The following is a 22560-nucleotide window of genomic DNA, read 5'->3' on the forward strand; positions in this document are numbered from 1 at the left end:
AGACGCCTCAGAGACAGGTATAGGTGCCATCTTGTCTCAAAGGTTAGGCGTGGATAAACCATTACATCCATGTGGTTTTTTTTCCAAGAAACTATCTGGGCCTGAAAGCAGATATGATATTGGTGACAGGGAACTACTAGCTGTTATCATGGCTTTAAAGGAGTGGAGACATTTATTGGAGGGGACCTTGCATCCTGTTACTATTTTGACGGATCACAAGAACTTGTCTTATATTGGGGAGGCCAAGCGCTTATCCGCCAGGCAAGCTCATTGGTCCTTGTTCCTCACTCATTTCAATTACGTGCTCACTTATAGACCTGGTTCTAAGAATTCTAAGGCCGATGCTTTGTCTCGCCAACATGAACCTTCTACTATATCTGAGACGGTTTTGTCCTCTATAGTTCCCAAGTGCAATATTATCGCCAACACTAGCCTCAGGATTCATTCTCCGTTGCTTGCCGAGATTATGAAGTTACAACATCTGGCTCCTAGACAGAGTCTTGAGTCACGGTATTTTGTTCCTGCTGAACTCCAACTAGAACTGTTACAATGCTTTCACAACAGTAAGGTGGCTGGACACCCTGGCATTCGCAAGACATGTTCCTTAATATCTAAAGATTTCTGGTGGCCCTCATTACGTAAAGATATTAGGGATTTCGTCAAAGCATGTGAGGTCTGTATGAAGACTAAACGACCTCAGACGCTTCCTTGTGGGTTTTTGCATCCCTTGGAAATTCCCGAAAAACCATGGACCTGTTTGGCTATGGACTTCATTGTCGATTTACCTGTTTCTAAAAAGCAGACTGTGATTCTCACGGTGGTGGACAGGTTTACTAAGATGGCTAATTTCGTGCCCTTACCTAAACTCCCATCTTCTCCTGAATTGGCTGAGATATTCGCTAAAGAGATTTTTCGTTTACATGGGATACCTTCCGAAATTGTTTCCGATAGAGGTTCCCAATTTGTTTCCCGTTTTTGGAAATCATTCTGTTCTCAAATGGGTATCAAATTGAATTTCTCTTCTGCCTATCATCCCCAGTCTAATGGAGCTGCTGAACGCACTAATCAAAAGATTGAACAATATTTGCGTTGTTTCGTTTCCGAACATCAGGACGATTGGGTTGGTCTGATTCCTTGGGCGGAGTTCGCACACAACAATCTCGTTTGTGATTCTACTCGTTCTAGCCCCTTTTTCATGAATTATGGCTTTCATCCCTCCATTCTTCCCTCGGTTTCTCCTTCCCAAGGGGTACCGTCGGTTGATGTTCATGTTGCCAATTTGAGGAAGTTGTGGGATCAGACTCGACAAATCCTTCTGCATAATTCCATGTTGTTCAAGAAACACGCTGATAAACATAGAAGGGCGGCTCCAGTTTTTGTTCCAGGTGATAGGGTATGGCTGAGTACCAAAAACATTCGCTTGAAGGTTCCTTCTATGAAATTCGCTCCTCGTTACATTGGTCCTTACAAGGTCTTGACTCGAATTAACCCAGTTGCATATCGTCTGGCTCTTCCATCTGCCTTACGCATTCCTAACTCCTTTCATGTCTCCTTGTTGAAACCCCTAGTATGTAACAAGTTTTCCTCCACTGTATCCTCCCCTCGCTCTGTTCAGGTTGAGGGACAGGAGGAGTATGAAATCAACTCCATCATCGATTCTCGTATCTCTCGGGGGAAGTTACAATATCTGGTTGATTGGAAGGGATATGGACCTGAGGAGAGGTCTTGGATACCTCAGGAGGATGTGCATGCGCCTCGCCTCCGCAGGGCTTTTCACTCCCGTTTTCCATCTCGTCCCGGTTCCTTCCACCCAGTGGGCGTTTCTGAGAGGGGGGGTACTGTCAGGGTACCTGTTGTCTCTACCTCTGTGGAGGTGAGACACTTGGACGTTCTTCCTCGCAAAAGGGCTGAATCACTCGTTCCTCGCGGTTCCCTCGGTCGTTTACAAGCCGGCCGCGAGGGATCTACTTCCTTTTATGACGCGGCGCTCAGTAGCCGACGTCATGACGACAACCCGACCTGTCAATCAAGCCCCGAGCACGAATGAGGACTCGTCGGGGGCGTGATTACCTGTTTAGGACCAGGGTATAAAGTAGGGCTTTCGACATTGGTTCATTGCCCTGTCGTGGTTCTAGCTTGTCTAGTCACTCAGTGCTCTTGTTATTTGTCAGTCTCTTTGGTTTTGACCCGGCTTGTCTGTTCTACCTCGCTTACCTCTATTACCCTTTGACTCGGCTTGTCTCTCGCTTACCTGCTCTCTCGTTCCCTCGACCTCGGCTTGTCTCTAGACCATTCTTTGTTTACTCCTTACGTTAGTCCGGCCATTCTAAGGTCCGGTATACGTACCTAGTACCTGTTTGTACTCTGCGTGTTGGATCCCTGTCCCGATCCTGACACACACACTTCTGGAGATGGTACGGCTAAGGTACGGCTAAGGTCCTCAGGTATTACAAGAGTGCAGGTTTTGGTATATGCTGCACCATATAAATCGGAGAACTGCTTTCTGTTTTGGATATCCAGACTATTGCGGACCAACCGCGCGGACAGTTTTCTCCCATATCAAGATGACAGGAGTTACGGAAACCTTCATGGAGCAAATGGACACTGCCTTGCTCGGGTACCTAGGTTAAGGAAGGCCTGTTCTCCGGCCTGAAGGTAACCGTACGCATGGTTCACATGGTAAGACCGGACATCCCGGTTGTCTTGAGTTCCCTGGTCATTACGATCATGTGTTAAAATGGCAGGTCTGTCCCATCTCCTCGGAACACATACCTGGTGATCAGGGTTCGGAGATGGTGGGTCCTCTGTCTATTCTCTATTTAACCCTCACGGGAGCCGTTTTGTTTTGGATTCCACTAACCTACTTTTCGACTACCGTCGAGGAGACCTACGAGATTTTATGGGGGTACCTGGTGTGCCTCGACTCCTAAACGGACATCTCTCACTCTCAGACGTGGACATATCTGGATGGAAATCTGCACTCCGGTTTGCACTTCCCATCCCTTTGAATATTTCTGGATTCACTATTCCAGGATAGTCGACCACCGTTCCTCCACACAAGTTCAGTTCAGAACCCTGAATGGACGTCCTTTTGGAATCTTTTCTCTACCGGGTCCGAGGATTACACAGTTAATTTGGAATATCGGAATGACTTAGGATACGGCTGGTTTGACCACACTCTTGCCTGCATTATAGATTTATTCTCGGATGAGACATCTCGCCAGGTAGACCAGGGGGGTACGAAAGATCCTACTCGGTTCTATTGCTATTTGGGGGTGGACTTAGGCGCATTCCTTGAGGTTGGAGATCTACCTGCAAGGCCATGTCGCCGGATGACCCTGGCACGATCGGAGGAACCACCCTACAGGTCAAGAGTTGAGACAGGGTGTCAGTTTCTTCTCGCGGCCCTACGTCCGCAAGCGGCCTTCGATATTTTACAACTACAGGAAAAAAAGCCGATGGGTCAGCTTGCCGGTTCATGGACCGACTGCTAGGAAACTGGTTGTTTTTTCTCTCGTTTCAGTTTACAGTCCATCAACGCTATCTGGTTTGACAGTTCTTCTCTGAAGGTGGACATTGTTATATTCATTGTATCTAGGACTTCATTTCTTCCCCATTATTTTTTTCTGCTTTTTGTTCTGTTTTGTCGCAGCTTGAAAGAGGAAATGCTGCATGGGGAGGGGAGTTTTATAGTACCTAACTTTTTTCTGATTGGTTGTTTTTCTGTGCTGCTGTGGAGTTCTAGTAAAGAGAGACTTAAGCAAATACTCGCCTCCTGTCATTAATAAAATTAAGATTATAGGTACACTAAAGCTAGCATAATCTACAATTTTCAGCCAGATTTCCATGCGTGTTACTTACAATTTCATGCCGAGGTTGAGGGTTTTCAGATTTGTTTTGTTTTATTTTTTCCAACCATACATCCAAATTTCCTTGTTTCCCCTCGTTGTTCTCCTTATCACATGTTTTCTTCTTTTTAGCTGGAGTTGTAGATTGACGTTTTCCACTCATGATTTAGCTGAAAGGTTTTCTGATTAAGAGAGGAGAATTTCAATTAAAAAAAAAGAATATATTTTTGGAAATGGAGACTAAAATAACACCTTATTAAACTATTCCCATTAAGTTGTATTGTAGTATATTATGAGTAAGAAAGGAGAATGGACAGGGCCCAGCTGGGAGTTGAAGAGACCTGTTTATACCAGCCCTATAATGTAACATGGAGGAATGTATATGGCTGGGTCCTTTGGCAGAGAATGGATTTCTGGATTTTGCGTTCGGAAGGTTTTCGGTGGAGGAATGACTGTTCAGTAATCAGCGTAAACCCTTACTTTGATAAGAGAAACCTAGTCATAGGGAATAATTCTCCCGGTCTCCCGGTCTTTACATCTCTGGTGTCCAACTCCCTCCTTAAATTATTTGAGACTCAAAAATAAACAAAATAACTGCTTTATTTTAAAGAGATACTGTAGTGCCAGGAATACAAAGCTGTATTCCTGGCACTAGCGCTCCCCCCTCCCTTGCGCCCTCCTCCCCGGTAAATAAAGGGTTAAAACCCCTTAATTTACTTACCTTTTCCCAGCGCCGATGTCCCTCTGCACTGGGGTTAAAGCTCAGCCACCTCCGACATCCCGCGACGAGTGGTGTCTAATTTGTATGCGCGGCAAATGCAGTACGCTCATTAGACCTCCCCATAGGAAAGCATTGAATCAATGCTTTCCTATTGGGAAAAATCTGGCGCTGGAGGTCGTCTTGCAGAGTGTGAGGATGTCCAGCATCAGTTGCCAAATCAAAGGTCCGTTACGATTCCGGAAGCACCCCCAGTGGCTGTCTGGTAGACAGCCACTGAGCGCAGGCTAAGTGCTGCAATGTAAACATTATACTTTCTCTGGAACTGCAATGTTTAACTTTGTAGCACTGGGTGCAAATAGGACATTGCACCCGGACCATTTCAATTAGCTGAATTGCTGCTATTAGGGCTTTGCTTTCTAATTTAGCTCTTTCCTCTGCATCTACAATTTCCATCACCTGCATCACAATGTCAGCGGGAGGGTTGGGACCAAACAGGGTTAGTCGTGACCGAATGTTCCACATTCGTTTGTGTTCTCCCGCATTCGGTAGCATCTGTTCGGGTAAAACATTAGCACTATCCATCTCCAGCAATTCCTGTATCAGTTCTCTCTTAGGATGATTGTTCACTGTTTGCCCACGTTTCTCCAAGATATCCTTTAGTGTGGATCGCTTCAGTTGTGCATACTGACTCTCCATCCGCTAGGCTGTTACTGCATCCAAACTCAGAATCTTCTCTGGGGAACAAGAACCATCCTGCCTCTTGCCACCAATTGTCTACTCGCCCTCTTAGCCGTTCTTTTTCCCCTGTCCAGAGGGATGCTTTCTGATTTCCTGATAGCCCTGATCTGGGTGACCAACATATCCAAAAATCACTCAGATCAGTTCAGGGGTTCAGGAATTTTATGGAAGTCACATTTTGACCGACTGAATGCATGGTTTCATGCTCAAAACAGTTCCAGAAAATTAGGCTGTGTGGTCGGTCTACTTTGGGGATTCGAAGTAACAATAAAAATACCAAATTTGGAGAGTTCATATGGCACTTAGTCTATGTCTCTCCTTTGGGAGTTTGTTCTTACCAAACGCTGTTCAAATAGCCGAACATCCATGGAACCTATTGTTCCTGTAAGTTTTCTTGTAATTGTCCTATTTATAGTTAAATCCCCCCTCTCATAATATTGTAAAGCGCTACAGAATCTTTTAGCGCTATATAAATGGCGATAATAATAATCTATAATCATACAGTATATGTAACAATATATCTGTCTCCTATTATACAGTCTGTGAAACTGAATTTCTTTGCTCGCTAGGACACACTTGAAAATGAGTGAAATCTGTCATCCTTCCTATAAATGATATAGAAATCAATCAAAAGTTCTCACTCAGGAGGTCCGCGCTCCAGAAATATGTTGCATCATGTACAGTAAGACAGGTGGTAAAACTGGAAACCAAGGGCCAGAAAAATCAGGTTTCATTTCTTGCAGTCACACCCTGCTGGATAGAATGTGTCCATTAACTATCTGTGTCCAGGTCTGTACAGCACAGCTCTCACACCCTGCTGGATAGAATGTGCCATTAACTATCTGTGTCCAGGTCTGTACAGCACAGCTCTCACACCCTGCTGGATAGAATGTGTCCATTAACTATCTGAGTCCAGGTCTGTATAGCACAACTCTCACTGGATAGAATGTGTCCATTAACTATCTGAGTCCAGGTCTGTATAGCACAACTCTCACTGGATGGAATGTGTCCATTAACTATCTGTGTCCAGGTCTGTATAGCACAACTCTCACTGGATGGAATGTGTCCATTAACTATCTGAGTCCAGGTCTGTATAGCACAACTCTCACTGGATAGAATGTGTCCATTAACTATCTGTGTCCAGGTCTGTACAGCACAGCTCTCACACCCTGCTGGATAGAATGTGCCATTAACTATCTGAGTCCAGGTCTGTATAGCACAACTCTCACTGGATGGAATGTGTCCATTAACTATCTGAGTCCAGGTCTGTATAGCACAACTCTCACTGGATGGAATGTGTCCATTAACTATCTGTGTCCAGGTCTGTATAGCACAACTCTCACTGGATGGAATGTGTCCATTAACTATCTGAGTCCAGGTCTGTATAGCACAACTCTCACTGGATGGAATGTGTCCATTAACTATCTGTGTCCAGGTCTGTATAGCACAACTCTCACTGGATGGAATGTGTCCATTAACTATCTGTGTCCAGGTCTGTATAGCACAACTCTCACACCCTGCTGGATGGAATGTGCCATTAACTATCTGAGTCCAGGTCTGTATAGCACAACTCTCACTGGATAGAATGTGTCCATTAACTATCTGAGTCCAGGTCTGTATAGCACAACTCTCACTGGATAGAATGTGTCCATTAACTATCTGAGTCCAGGTCTGTATAGCACAACTCTCACACCCTGCTGGATAGAATGTGTCCATTAACTATCTGCGTTCCAGCCCATGTGAGGTATCCTCAAGTTTTTTTTTTACATGAACTTTTCTGCGCTTATAATTTGTAATAGTTTCATAGTTTAACTCTTTCAATGCTGGCAGTAAGTCACTCAGATTGTTTTGCAATGTGCTAGTCATACCTGTGGCATTCAAAAGGTTAAAAACAATTAGGTATAATATGTGTAACAATGCATCTAGATCTGTGCTCTATATGTCTATTCAATGTATAACAATTTATATCTGTTCTTTAGGACCCGCCATTCAAAGAATCATGGGAGTTGTAGTTCAGCAACATCTCTTGGGCCGCAGGTTGGACAGGTCTGTTCTAGGATATACTAGGAAAAAATGAGATAAATCTAACTGTAACTTCCAATATGTTTTATATAAATCAATGTAAGGTTCCCACGATGGAGGCCTCCAATAATTTTTAACTTCTAGAATGAAAAGACAGAGATCTAGGAATATGAACACATTTCTTACCGTACGACAGGCGATGAAAGTAAAAACACAGAACAGATTTGAAGAGCCCGCCAAAGAAAGCAGGTTTAATTTCCTGAATAGACACCAGCACCAATCTCTCCCCCCCCGAGGCTCCACCTAGCTGTATATTAACCATTAACTATCTGTGTCCAGGTCGGTATCTACTTTCACTTTCTTTAGCTGAACTTTTCTTTAGTTTTTTTTTTAGCTGAATACAAATATTTCTAACAACTCAATAAAACATACATGGAGACCTCATTAAAATGTGTATATGCTAATCACCTGGTCAGAATAAAAGTATTTGTGACATTTATATTATTACAATTATTACAATATTTCTCCTATTTCCACGACATACTTCAAAATGAGTGAAATCGAGCTGTATCAATTTTATATGTTTTAAATCAATCTAAGGTTCCCACTCAGGAGGGCTCCAGTTAATCTTTCCCTCTAGAATATAGGCAGAGCTCTAAAAAACATGTCCCCTCGCTTACTGTAAGACTGGTGATAAAGGCTGAAACATGAAACAAATTTGAAAACCCGCCAGATAATCAGGTTTCATTTCTTCCAGAGTTACACCCCTTGTCTATCACTTGTCCATTTATGATCTGTGTCCAGGTCTGTACATACTGTATCCTCAAGTTGTTTTAAAAATTAAATCTTCTGCGCTCACTATTTGTAATAGTTTTATATTTTAGCATACATTCTTCTAACAAAGCAGAAATAGTGTAACTCATAATAACCAGTTTCCTTTATACTGAGTGCAATATATTAACTCTATCAAAAACGGTGGTAAGTCATTCAGATTGCTTTGCAATGTGTTGGTCATATATCCCTCTGGAAATCAAAGAGTTAAGAAGTCAGATTCCATGGGTGGAGTATATCTTTACTGTAAATGTATCCTATGATATGTATCTATGACTATACTGTATGTGTCTATTATATGTGTAACAATGTATCTATGACTATACTGTATGTGTCTATTATATGTGTAACAATGTATCTATGACTATACTGTATGTGTCTATTATATGTGTAACAATGTATCTATGACTATACTGTATGTGTCTATTATATGTGTAACAATGTATCTATGACTATACTGTATGTGTCTATTATATGTGTAACAATGTATCTATGACTATACTGTATGTGTCTATTATATGTGTAACACTGTATCTATAACAGTACTGTATGTGTCTATTATATGTGTAACAATGTATCTATAACTGTACTGTATGTGTCTATTATATGTGTAACAATGTATCTATAACTGTACTGTATGTGTCTATTATATGTGTAACAATGTATCTATGACTATACTGTATGTGTCTATTATATGTGTAACACTGTATCTATAACAGTACTGTATGTGTCTATTATTTGTGTAACAATGTATCTATAACTGTACTGTATGTGTCTATTATATGTGTAACAATGTATCTATAACAGTACTGTATATCTCTATTATATGTGTAACAATGTATCTATAACAGTACTGTATATCTCTACTACATGTGTAACAATGTATCTATTACTGTACTGCATGTGTCTATTATATGTGTAACAATGCATCTATAACAGTACTGTATATCTCTATTATATGTGTAACAATGTATCTATAACAGTACTGTATATCTCTATTATATGTGTAACAATGTATCTATTACTGTACTGTATGTGTCTATTACATGTGTAACAATGTATCTATAACAGTACTGTATATCTCTATTATATGTGTAACAATGTATCTATAACAGTACTGTATATCTCTATTATATGTGTAACAATGTATCTATAACAGTACTGTATGTGTCTATTATATGCGTAACAATGTATCTATAACTGTACTGTATGTGTCTATTATTTGTGTAACAATGTATCTATAACTGTACTGTATGTGTCTATTATATGTGTAACAATGTATCTATAACTGTACTGTATGTGTCTATTATATGTGTAACAATGTATCTATAACTGCACTGTATGTTTATTAGATGAGTAACAATATATCTATAACAGTACTGTATGTGTCTATTATATGTGTAACAATGTATCTATAACGGTACTGTATATCTCTATTATATGTGTAACAATATATCTATGACTGTGCTGTATGTGTCTATTATATGTGTAACAATGTATCTATAACTGTACTGTATGTGTCTATTATATGTGTAACAATGTATCTAACGGTACTGTATATCTCTATTATATGTGTAACAATGTATCTATAACAGTATTGTATGTGTCTACTATATGTGTAACAATGTATCTATGACTGTACTGTATGTGTCTATTATATATGTAACAATATATCTATAACTGTACTGTATGTGTCTATTATATGTGTAACAATGTATCTATAACTGTACTGTATGTGTCTATTATATGTGTAACAATGTATCTATAACTGTACTGTATGTGTCTATTATACGTGTAACACTATCTATAACTGTGCTGTATGTGTCTATTATATGTGTAACAATGTATCTATAACTGTACTGTATGTGTCTATTATATGTGTAACAATGTATCTATAACTGTACTGTATGTGTCTATTATACGTGTAACACTATCTATAACTGTACTGTATGTGTATGTTATATGTGTAACAATGTATCTATAACTGTACTGTATGTGTCTATTATATGTGTAACAATGTATCTATAACTGTACTGTATGTGTCTATTATACGTGTAACACTATCTATAACTGTGCTGTATGTGTCTATTATATGTGTAACAATGTATCTATAACGGTACTGTGTATCTCTATTATATGTGTAACAATGTATCTATAACAGTACTGTATGTGTCTATTATATGTGTAACAATGTATCTATAACAGTACTGTATATCTCTATTATATGTGTAACAATGTATCTATGACTGTACTGTATGTGTCTACTATATGTGTAACAATGTATCTATAACGGTACTGTGTATCTCTATTATATGTGTAACAATGTATCTATAGCAGTACTGTATATCTCTATTATATGTGTAACAATGTATCTATAACTGTACTGTATATCTCTATTATGTGTAACAATGTATCTATAACAGTAGAGTATGTGTCTACTATATGTGTAACAATGTATCTATAACTACTGTATGTGTCTATTATATTTGTAACAATGTATCTATAACAGTACTGTATATCTCTATTATATGTGTAACAATGTATCTATTAATGTACTGTATGTGTCTATTATTTGTGTAACAATGTATCTATAATGGTACTGTATATCTCTATTATATGTGTAACAATGTACCTATAACTGTACTGTATATCTCTATTATATGTGTAACAATGTATCTATAACAGCATTGTATGTGTCTACTATATGTGTAACAATGTACCTATAACGGTACTGTGTATCTCTATTATATGTGTAACAATGTATCTATAACAGTACTGTATATCTCTATTATATGTGTAACAATGTATCTATAACAGTACTGTATATCTCTATTATATGTGTAACAATGTATCTATAACTGTACTGTTTGTGTCTATTATATGTGTAACAATGTATCTATAACTGTACTGTATATCTCTATTATATGTGTAACAATGTATCTATAACTACTGTATGTGTCTATTATATTTGTAACAATGTATCTATAACAATACTTTATATATCTATTATATGTGTAACAATGTATCTATAACAGTACTGTATATCTCTATTATATGTGTAACAATGTATCTATTAATGTACTGTATGTGTCTATTATTTGTGTAACAATGTATCTATAATGGTACTGTATATCTCTATTATATGTGTAACAATGTATCTATAACTGTACTGTATGTCTCTATTATATGTGTAACAATGTACCTATAACTGTACTGTATATCTCTATTATATGTGTAACAATGTATCTATAACAGCATTGTATGTGTCTACTATATGTGTAACAATGTATCTATAACTATACGTTATATATCTATTATATGTTTAACAATGTATCTATAACTGTACTGTATGTGTCCATTATATTTCTAACAATGTATCTATAACTGTACTGTGTATCTCTATTATATGTGTAACAATGTATCTATAACAGCATTGTATGTGTCTACTATATGTGTAACAATGTACCTATAACGGTACTGTGTATCTCTATTATATGTGTAACAATGTATCTATAACAGTACTGTATATCTCTATTATATGTGTAACAATGTATCTATAACAGTACTGTATATCTCTATTATATGTGTAACAATGTATCTATTAATGTACTGTATGTGTCTATTATATGTGTAACAATGTATCTATAACTGTACTGTATATCTCTATTATATGTGTAACAATGTATCTATAACTGTACTGTATATCTCTATTATATGTGTAACAATGTATCTATGACAGTACTGTATATCTCTATTATATGTGTAACAATGTATCTATAACTGTACTGTTTGTGTCTATTATATGTGTAACAATGTATCTATAACTGTACTGTATGTGTCTATTATATGTGTAACAATGTATCTATAACTGTACTGTATGTGTCTATTATATGTGTAACAATGTATCTATAACGGCACTGTATGTGTCTATTATATGTGTAACAATGTACCTATAACTGTACTGTATATCTCTATTATATGTGTAACAATGTATCTATAACAGTACTGTATATCTCTATTATATGTGTAACAATGTATCTATAACAGTATTGTATGTGTCTACTATATGTGTAACAATGTACCTATAACTGTACTGTATATCTCTATTATATGTGTAACAATGTATCTATAACTGTGCTGTATGTGTCTACTATATGTGTAACAATGTATCTATTACTGTACTGTATGTGTCTATTATATATGTAACAATGTATCTATAACTATACGTTATATCTCTATTATATGTTTAACAATGCATCTATAACTGTACTGTATGTGTTTATTATATGTGTAACAATGTATCTATAACGGTACTGTGTATCTCTTTTATATGTGTAACAATGTATCTATAACTAATGTATGTCACTATTATATGTGTAACAATGTATCTATAACAGTACTTTATATCTCTATTATATGTGTAACAATGTATCTATAACTAATGTATGTCTCTATTATATGTGTAACAATGTATCTATAACAGTACTTTATATCTCTATTATATGTGTAACAATGTATCTATTAATGGTACTGTATATCTCTATTATATGTGTAACAATGTATCTATAACTAATGTATGTGTCTATTTAATGTGTAACAATGTATCTATAACAGTACTGTATATCTCTATTATATGTGTAACAATGTATCTATTAATGTACTGTATGTGTCTATTATTTGTGTAACAATGTATCTATAATGGTACTGTATATCTCTATTATATGTGTAACAATGTATCTATAACTGTACTGTATGTCTATTATATGTGTAACAATGTATCTATAACTGCACTGTATGTGTCTATTATATGTGTTACAATGTATCTATAACTGCACTGTATTTGTCTATTATATGTGTAACAATGTATCTATAACTGCACTGTATGTGTCTATTATATGTAACAATGTATCTATAACTGCACTGTATGTGTCTATTATATGTAACAATGTATCTATAACTGCGCTGTATGTGTCTATTATATGTGTTACAATGTATCTATAACTGCACTGTATTTGTCTATTATATGTGTAACAATGTATCTATAACTGCACTGTATGTGTCTATTATATGTAACAATGTATCTATAACTGCGCTGTATGTGTCTATTATATGTGTAACAATGTATCTATAACTGTACTGTATGTGTCCATTATATTTGTAACAATGTATCTATAACTGCGCTGTATGTGTCTATTATATGTGTAACAATGTATCTATAACTGTACTGTATATCTCTATTTTATGTGTAACAATGTATCTATAACAGTACTGTATGTGTAACAATGTATCTATGACTGTGCTGTATTTGTCTATTATATGTGTAACAATGTATCTATAACTACTGTATGTGTCTATTATATGTGTAACAATGTATCTATAACAGTACTTTATATCTCTATTATATGTGTAACAATGTATCTATAACAGTACTGTATATCTCTATTATATGTGTAACAATGTATCTATTAATGTACTGTATGTGTCTATTATTTGTGTAACAATGTATCTATAACTGTACTGTATGTCTATTATATGTGTAACAATGTATCTATAACTGCACTGTATGTGTCTATTATATGTGTAACAATGTACCTATAACTGTACTGTATATCTCTATTTTATGTGTAACAATGTATCTATAACAGTACTGTATGTGTAACAATGTATCTATGACTGTGCTGTATTTGTCTATTATATGTGTAACAATGTATCTATAACTACTGTATGTGTCTATTATATGTGTTACAATGTATCTAAAACAGTACTTTATATCTCTATTATATGTGTAACAATGTATTTATAACAGTACTGTATATCTCTATTATATGTGTAACACTGTATCTATAACAGCATTGTATGTGTCTACTATATGTGTAACAATTTTCCTATAACTGTACTGTATATCTCTATTATATGTGTAACAATGTATCTATAACGGTACTGTGTATCTCTATTATATGTGTAACAATGTATCTATAACATTACGGTATATCTCTATTATATGTGTAACAATGTATCTATTACTGTACTGTATGTGTCTATTATATGTGTAACAATGTATCTATAACGGTACTGTATATCTCTGTTATATGTGTAACAATGTATCTATAACAGTACTGTATGTGTCTACTATATGTGCAACAATGTATCTATGACTGTGCTGTATGTGTCTATTATATGTGTAACAATGTATCTATAACGGTACTGTATGTGTCTACTATATGTGTAACAATGTATCTATGACTGTACTGTATGTGTCTATTATATGTGTAACAATGTATCTATAACTGTACTGAATGTGTCTATTATATGTGTAACAATCTATCTATAACTGTACTGTATGTGTCCATTATTTTTTGTAACAATGTATCTATAACTGTACTCCCGAACAAGATACCAAGTAGCACTCCAAACTCCCAAACTGGAACCTCACGAATAGCTGCTAGCAGATGAACAGGAAAAGCACCCAAGCGGCTTACACTCCTGGCAATCAATCTCTAACAGCATACAGTAAATCACCCCAAGAACGAGACAAAGCTCTGTGTTGAGGGTCAAGCAGTGAACAGACAGAGCTGTGGGTTTATTGTTCTTATATACGCGTTAGTACCACACACAGGGTTTTGGAAAACATCCAATAAACACGTACAATACACTCAGACACTCCCACACAAAATCCTCCCCTCTGCCTGTGATACAATTACCTTACACAATGGGTAATGTAATTATCACAAGCAGAGAAATACAGTTTTTCCACATTTTTCATAACTTTAAAAGTATGCATCACATTCACATAAAACCGGTCAGTGCCCTGGTTAGTCCAGCAGACCACCCACAAAGCACCAACAGTGATACAGCCCACCCACAATAACTGGTTACTACACCTGGCTAAAGGAGAAACTTTTCCATGTCCAGGTGCCTCACCATGGCTGTGTGGGGGACTGGTATGCTGACTTGGTGGGTTGCTGCGTGGGCAGAGACCAGCGGTACTCTGCCCTGGTGCCAGCACTACCACGAGAGTAGTCTGGTTGGAGCCTGGTTGCTGGAGGGGGAGACCGACTGTCTCCCCTTTAGATACACAGCTCTGCTGCTGGAGGTGGAGACCAACTGTCTCCCCTTTGGATACACAGCTCTGCTGCTGGAGGGGGAGACCGACTGTCTCCCCTTTGGCTAAACAGCCCTGTTGCTGGGGGGCAGGACCGACCGTCCCTACCCCCTGTACTGTAAGTTCAGAGACCACAGTCCCATCTGCACGATTGTGTGCCTACTGTCTCCCCCTGGTACGTTAAGCTGCCGCTGGGCAGAGGGGGTAACAAGCTCCTATCCCATAAATACTTCCAGACGCGGGGAGGGAGACCGACTGTCTCCGCTCCCAATACAGAGTCCTGCTGCTGGGGAAAGGAGACTGGGCTCTCTATTCCCTGTAGGACACTCTGCCGCTGGGAAATGGAGACTGGGCTCCCAATTCCCTGCAGATCACACTGCCGCTGGGTAATGGAGACTGGGCTCCCAATTCCCAATAAATCACACTGCCGCTGGGGAATGGAGACTGGGCTCCCTATTCCCTGCAGATCACACTGCCGCTGGGGAATGGAGACTGGGCTCCCAATTCCCAATAAATCACACTGCCGCTGGGGAATGGAGACTGGGCTCCCAATTCCCTGCAGATCACACTGCCGCTGGGGAATGGAGACTGGGCTCCCAATTCCCTGCAGTACCTGCTGCTGGAGTTCCTCCCAACGTGCCAGCTGACCTTCTCTTTCTGACCGGTGTTGCAGATTCTTGAACACTAGGTTCCTCATGGACTGCACGTATTTCTCAGCTGGATTGTGTCCGAAGAACTTCAGCCGCAATCCCATCATATTATCGAACTCTCTCCTAGAGTAGCTATGCTCCACTGCTGGTTCCATCCTGGTGCTGTCAGGGTCACTGTACTCAGACATGCGTTGCCCTCAATTTGTAAATCCAGGGAATGATGTCTCCTGTAGCTGTCCTTCTGGCTGTAGGAACACTCCCACCGCTGCCACCAATTGTAACGGCACCCCCAGGCATAAAAGTTTTAAACCGCCATTTAGTAGATCTTCCCTTCCAGAGACACAGGCACAGCTACTGTAGACACCAATACAGCGAACCGGAGAAGCATGTGAATGCCATAAACAGCTGAACCGGAACCATACGAATGCTGTAAACAGCCGAATAGGAAAAACCATATGAATAGGTTTACACTCCTAGCAGTCAAACTGGAACAGCATACAATAAATCCCCCCAAGAACGAGACAAAGCTCCGTGTTGAGGGTCAAGCAGTGAACAGACAGAGCTGTGGGTTTATTGTTCTTATATACACGTTCATACCACCCACAGGGTTTTGAAAAACAAGCAATAAACACGTACAATACACTCAGAAACTCACTCACAAAATCCTCCCCTCTGCCTGTGATACAGCATAACCTTACACAATGGGTAATGTAATTATCACAAGCAGAGTAATACAGTTTTTCCACATTATTCATAACTTTAAAAGTATGCATCACATTCACATAAAACGTAAATTTTCATCAGCATACTCCAAATACGAACATATGTCAAAATCATCCAAATTGGTCCATTGGCTCAAAAGATAGATTGTAGTCCTTTGTGACCAAATGAAGCATGGCTTTTCTGCCCAAAACCAGTTCCACAGAGTCTTCTATCCTGGAGATAATTGGGAAGTAATCCAATTATCTCCAAGGACAGAGGCAAAACTCAATTGAACACATGGCAGCAAAAGACAATAAAATACATAAAAATATATAACTGTGCAGCCATTGCATAAACAGGTACATTCAACATATCCCCAGATAGCTCAGATCTGAGTGCACAGTATTACTGAACGGTGCTCAGATCACACACATACAGTTCAATTGCCATGGAGCCAAAGTCTTTCCCATAGTCTTTCAATATATGAATGGGCTCCATGGCATATCTATCTGGTATATCACCGCTAAAACAGGGCAAGCACCGAATGACCCGGCTTTCGTGTCTTTGCAGGGGAAAATCAAGCTTTTTAACATGGGGCCATAGTCCAGAGGCAAAAGGGTGGGTAACCAGGCTTCTATAATGCAATGTGGCGAGATTGGTCTTGTCACAATGTGTAACAATGTATCTATAACTTTACTGTATGTGTCTACTATATGTGTAACAATGTATCTATAACTGTACTGCATGTGTCTATTATATGTGTAACAATGTATCTATAACGGGACTGTATATCTCTATTATATGTGTAACAATGTATCTATAACTGTACTGTATGTGTCTATTATATGTGTAACAATGTATCTATAACTGTACTGTATGTGTCTACTATATGTGTAATAATGTATCTATAACTGTACTGCATGTGTCTATTATATGTGTAACAATGTATCTATAACGGGACTGTATATCTCTATTATATGTGTAACAATGTATCTATAACTGTACTGTATGTGTCTATTATATGTGTAACAATGTATCTATAACTGTACTGTATGTGTCTATTATATGTGTAACAATGTATCTATAACAGTACTGTATGTGTCTATTATATGTGTAACAATGTATCTATAACTGTACTGTATGTGTCTACTATATGTGTAACAATGTATCTATAACAGTACTGTATGTGTCTATTATATGTGTAACAATGTATCTATAACTGCACTGTATGTGTCTATTATATGTGTAACAATGTATCTATAACTACACTGTATGTGTCTATTATATGTGTAACAATGTATCTATAACTGTACTGTATGTGTATTATATGTGTAACAATGTATCTATAACTGCACTGTATGTGTCTATTATATGTGTAACAATGTATCTATAACTGCACTGTATGTGTCTATTATATGTGTAACAATGTATCTATAACAGTACTGTATGTGTCTACTATATGTGTAACACTGTATCTATAACTGTACTGTATGTGTCTATTATATGTGTAACAATGTATCTATAACAGTACTGTATGTGTCTATTATATGTGTAACAATGTGTCTATAACTGTACTGTATGTGTCTACTATATGTGTAACACTGTATCTATGACTGTGCTGTATGTGTCTAATATATGTGTAATAATGTATCTATAACTATACTGTATGTAGCTATTATATGTGTAACAATGTATCTATAACGGTACTGTATGTGTCTACTATATGTGTAACAATGTATCTATAACTGCACTGTATGTGTCTATTAAATGTGTAACAATGTATCTATAACAGTACTGTATGTGTCTATTATATGTGTAACAATGTATCTATAACTGTACTGTATGTGTCTACTATATGTGTAACAATGTATCTATGACTGTGCTGTATGTGTCTATTATATGTGTAATAATGTATCTATAATTGTACTGTATGTGTCTATTATATGTGTAACAATGTATCTATAACTGTACTGTATGTGTCTATTATATGTGTAACACTGTATCTATAACTGTACTGTATGTGTCTATTATATGTGTAACAATGTATCTAAAAACTGTACTGTATGTGTCTACTATATGTGTAACAATGTATCTATGACTGTGCTGTATGTGTCTACTATATGTGTAACAATGTATCTATAACAGTACTGTATGTGTCTATTATATGTGTAACAATGTATCTATAACTGCACTGTATGTGTCTATTATATGTGTAACAATGTATCTATAACTACACTGTATGTGTCTATTATATGTGTAACAATGTATCTATAACTGTACTGTATGTGTCTATTATATGTGTAACAATGTATCTATAACTGTACTGTATGTGTCTATTATATGTGTAACAATGTATCTATAACTGCACTGTATGTGTCTATTATATGTGTAACAATGTATCTATAACTGCACTGTATGTGTCTATTATATGTGTAACAATGTATCTATAACAGTACTGTATGTGTCTACTATATGTGTAACAATGTATCTATTACTGTACTGTATGTGTCTACTATATGTGTAACACTGTATCTATAACTGTACTGTATGTGTCTATTATATGTGTAACAATGTATCTATAACAGTACTGTATGTGTCTATTATATGTGTAACAATGTATCTATAACTGTACTGTATGTGTCTACTATATGTGTAACAATGTATCTATAACAGTACTGTATGTGTCTATTATATGTGTAACAATGTATCTATAACTGCACTGTATGTGTCTATTATATGTGTAACAATGTATCTATAACTACACTGTATGTGTCTATTATATGTGTAACAATGTATCTATAACTGTACTGTATGTGTCTATTATATGTGTAACAATGTATCTATAACTGTACTGTATGTGTCTATTATATGTGTAACAATGTATCTATAACTGCACTGTATGTGTCTATTATATGTGTAACAATGTATCTATAACTGCACTGTATGTGTCTATTATATGTGTAACAATGTATCTATAACAGTACTGTATGTGTCTACTATATGTGTAACAATGTATCTATTACTGTACTGTATGTGTCTACTATATGTGTAACACTGTATCTATAACTGTACTGTATGTGTCTATTATATGTGTAACAATGTATCTATAACAGTACTGTATGTGTCTATTATATGTGTAACAATGTGTCTATAACTGTACTGTATGTGTCTACTATATGTGTAACACTGTATCTATGACTGTGCTGTATGTGTCTAATATATGTGTAATAATGTATCTATAACTATACTGTATGTAGCTATTATATGTGTAACAATGTATCTATAACGGTACTGTATGTGTCTACTATATGTGTAACAATGTATCTATAACTGCACTGTATGTGTCTATTAAATGTGTAACAATGTATCTATAACAGTACTGTATGTGTCTATTATATGTGTAACAATGTATCTATAACTGTACTGTATGTGTCTACTATATGTGTAACAATGTATCTATGACTGTGCTGTATGTGTCTATTATATGTGTAATAATGTATCTATAATTGTACTGTATGTGTCTATTATATGTGTAACAATGTATCTATAACTGTACTGTATGTGTCTATTATATGTGTAACACTGTATCTATAACTGTACTGTATGTGTCTATTATATGTGTAACAATGTATCTAAAAACTGTACTGTATGTGTCTACTATATGTGTAACAATGTATCTATGACTGCACTGTATGTGTCTATTATATGTGTAACAATGTATCTATGACTGTACTGTATGTGTCTATTATATGTGTAACAATGTATCTATAACTGTACTGTATGTGTCTACTATATGTGTAACAATGTATCTATGACTGTGCTGTATGTGTCTATTATATGTGTAACAATGTATCTATAATGTATCTATAATTGACACTATTATATGTGTAACAATGTATCTATAACTGTACTGTATGTGTCTATTATATGTGTAACAATGTACCTATAACTGTACTGTATGTGTCCATTATATCTGTAACAATGTATCTATGACTGCACTGTATGTGTCTATTATATGTGTAACAATGTATCTATAACTATACGGTGTATATATCTATTATATGTGTAACAATGTATCTATAACTGTACTGTATGTGTCTACTATATGTGTAACAATGTATCTATGACTTGGAATTGGATTTACAGCATAACCACCTTGCTCTTTTAATAGCTATGCCTGACTCTTCACTTGGATCTCGTGGATGGGAATAAGCAACTCCACTACTACACAGGAAAAAGGACGTCTCCAACGACTGATACCCTCTCACTACCTGGGTAGCCGTTACATTGGTGGCAAGCGCTGGGATGGTCCTTTCATCCACAGAGCAAGTGCTGAATGGAGTCTCAGTATGACAGACTGAAGAGACTCACACTGAAAGATCTACTGCAGAGTCGTGGACGGAGTGCCAGTAACAGACCATGGAGAGAGCTGATAGCTGACCTACTGGAACTGGACGAAATGGATCAGTCCATGGAAGTCACCGAACCCCTGACACGATCATCGAAGAGGATGACATCAACCGCATTGTGCAGAGGAGACTAGCCATGTACCCAACCACGTCAGTAGAACTGATTGAGCGGCTGTTCCTCGACGTGAAAGCAGAGTACCGGGAGAAGCAGGGCCACGAAATCGACCGGGTAAGGGCACGGCAGCCTATTACACAGACAGTTCAGGCCCCCCCTCCAACTAACATGGCAAAGTTCCTTTCACAGCGTTTAAAGCATTTGTGGAGAATGAAGATGAGATTGACGGCTATCTAGCCGATTTTGAGAGAGAGACAGTGCTAGTTGCATCAAGTACCCCCCAGAGCAATGGGTCACTATCCTGTCCGGGAAACTATCCGGCAAGGCGAACGAAGCCTTCGGGCTCTCACCCCAGAGGATATATTGCAGTACCAGCGATTCAAGGATGCCCTCCTCACCAGATATGCCGTGACTCCAGAGACTTATCGTCGCCGCTTCCGGGAGTCCAAGAAAAAGGCTGTGGACTCCCACATGGAATGGGCAAACCGGCTACAAAGAGTAGCATCCCTCTGGGTCAAGGGCTGCCACGCAGATACCGGAGAGAAAGTCTTACAGTTGTTTCTAATGGAACACTTCTTCCAGGACTTGTCTGCTGACTTACAGGACTAGGTGCGAGACCGCCGTCCCATCACCTTAACCGATGCTGCTCGGCTAGCCGATGAGTACGCCGAAACGAGAAAAGTGAGTCAAAGTACTCCTCGACCAGCTCACAAGGTAGAACATCGTGCCCCTGCTACCGTACCTCGCCCGGAGTTCTGTGCTCCCGTACCCCCAGAGCTGTCTCGCCCTCAGGGGTCCAACAACTACCCCCAAGATTTGGCTAAGACAACCTGTCACCGGTGCAGCAACACTGGACATATTGCCCGTTTTTGCACCTTGGGACCCAACGCTAACAACTGGAGGCGCCCCTCACCCAACGATGAGACCACCTCACCTCGGACCTCTGCCGCCCATTGCCTAGGCATCCTGGGCATCCAATATGAGGCCGACCCGATCCAGGCCGCATCACCCGATAACCGTCAGCATCATCGCCAGGAGGTGCGAGTAAATGGTCAGGTGGCACAAGGTTTGAGGGACACCGGTGCTACCATCACCCTGATGCAAAGACATCTAGTCAAACCGGAACATTTGTCTAACCACACAGTTGCTGTACGTGTGGCGGGAGGGGCTGTGTTCTGCTTACCTACTGCCCGGGTACACTTGGACTGTGGGGTCGGGTCTGGGAAAACCACTGTGGGCATTATGGACAAGCTACCTGCCGAAGTCGTGTTGGGCAATGATATTGGCCCGCTAGCTTCGGCCTACCTACCCACAACCGCTGCTGCTTGTCCAGTGACCACTCGATCACAGACCCGTGCTGCCGATGACTCTACTCCAGGACGGGAGACCCAGGTAAGCAATGAACTGACCCTTAGACCCAAT

General features: G+C 38.1%; 1 protein-coding gene across 1 annotated transcript in view; it reads right to left on the reverse strand.

The window, feature by feature from the left end:
- LOC134601580 (serine protease FAM111A-like) overlaps positions 1–4011 on the reverse strand; it is a 75755-nt gene extending 71744 nt beyond the window's left edge. The window contains exon 1 of the mRNA XM_063446103.1: positions 3862–4011. Within this exon, the coding sequence (XP_063302173.1) occupies positions 3862–4011 (150 nt within the window). The remainder of the gene's footprint in view (positions 1–3861) is intronic.
- Positions 4012–22560: the final 18549 nt, after the last annotated feature.

This window comes from Pelobates fuscus, chromosome 3, assembly GCF_036172605.1.
Source record: "Pelobates fuscus isolate aPelFus1 chromosome 3, aPelFus1.pri, whole genome shotgun sequence".
In the NCBI taxonomy this organism is placed as follows: domain Eukaryota; kingdom Metazoa; phylum Chordata; class Amphibia; order Anura; family Pelobatidae; genus Pelobates; species Pelobates fuscus.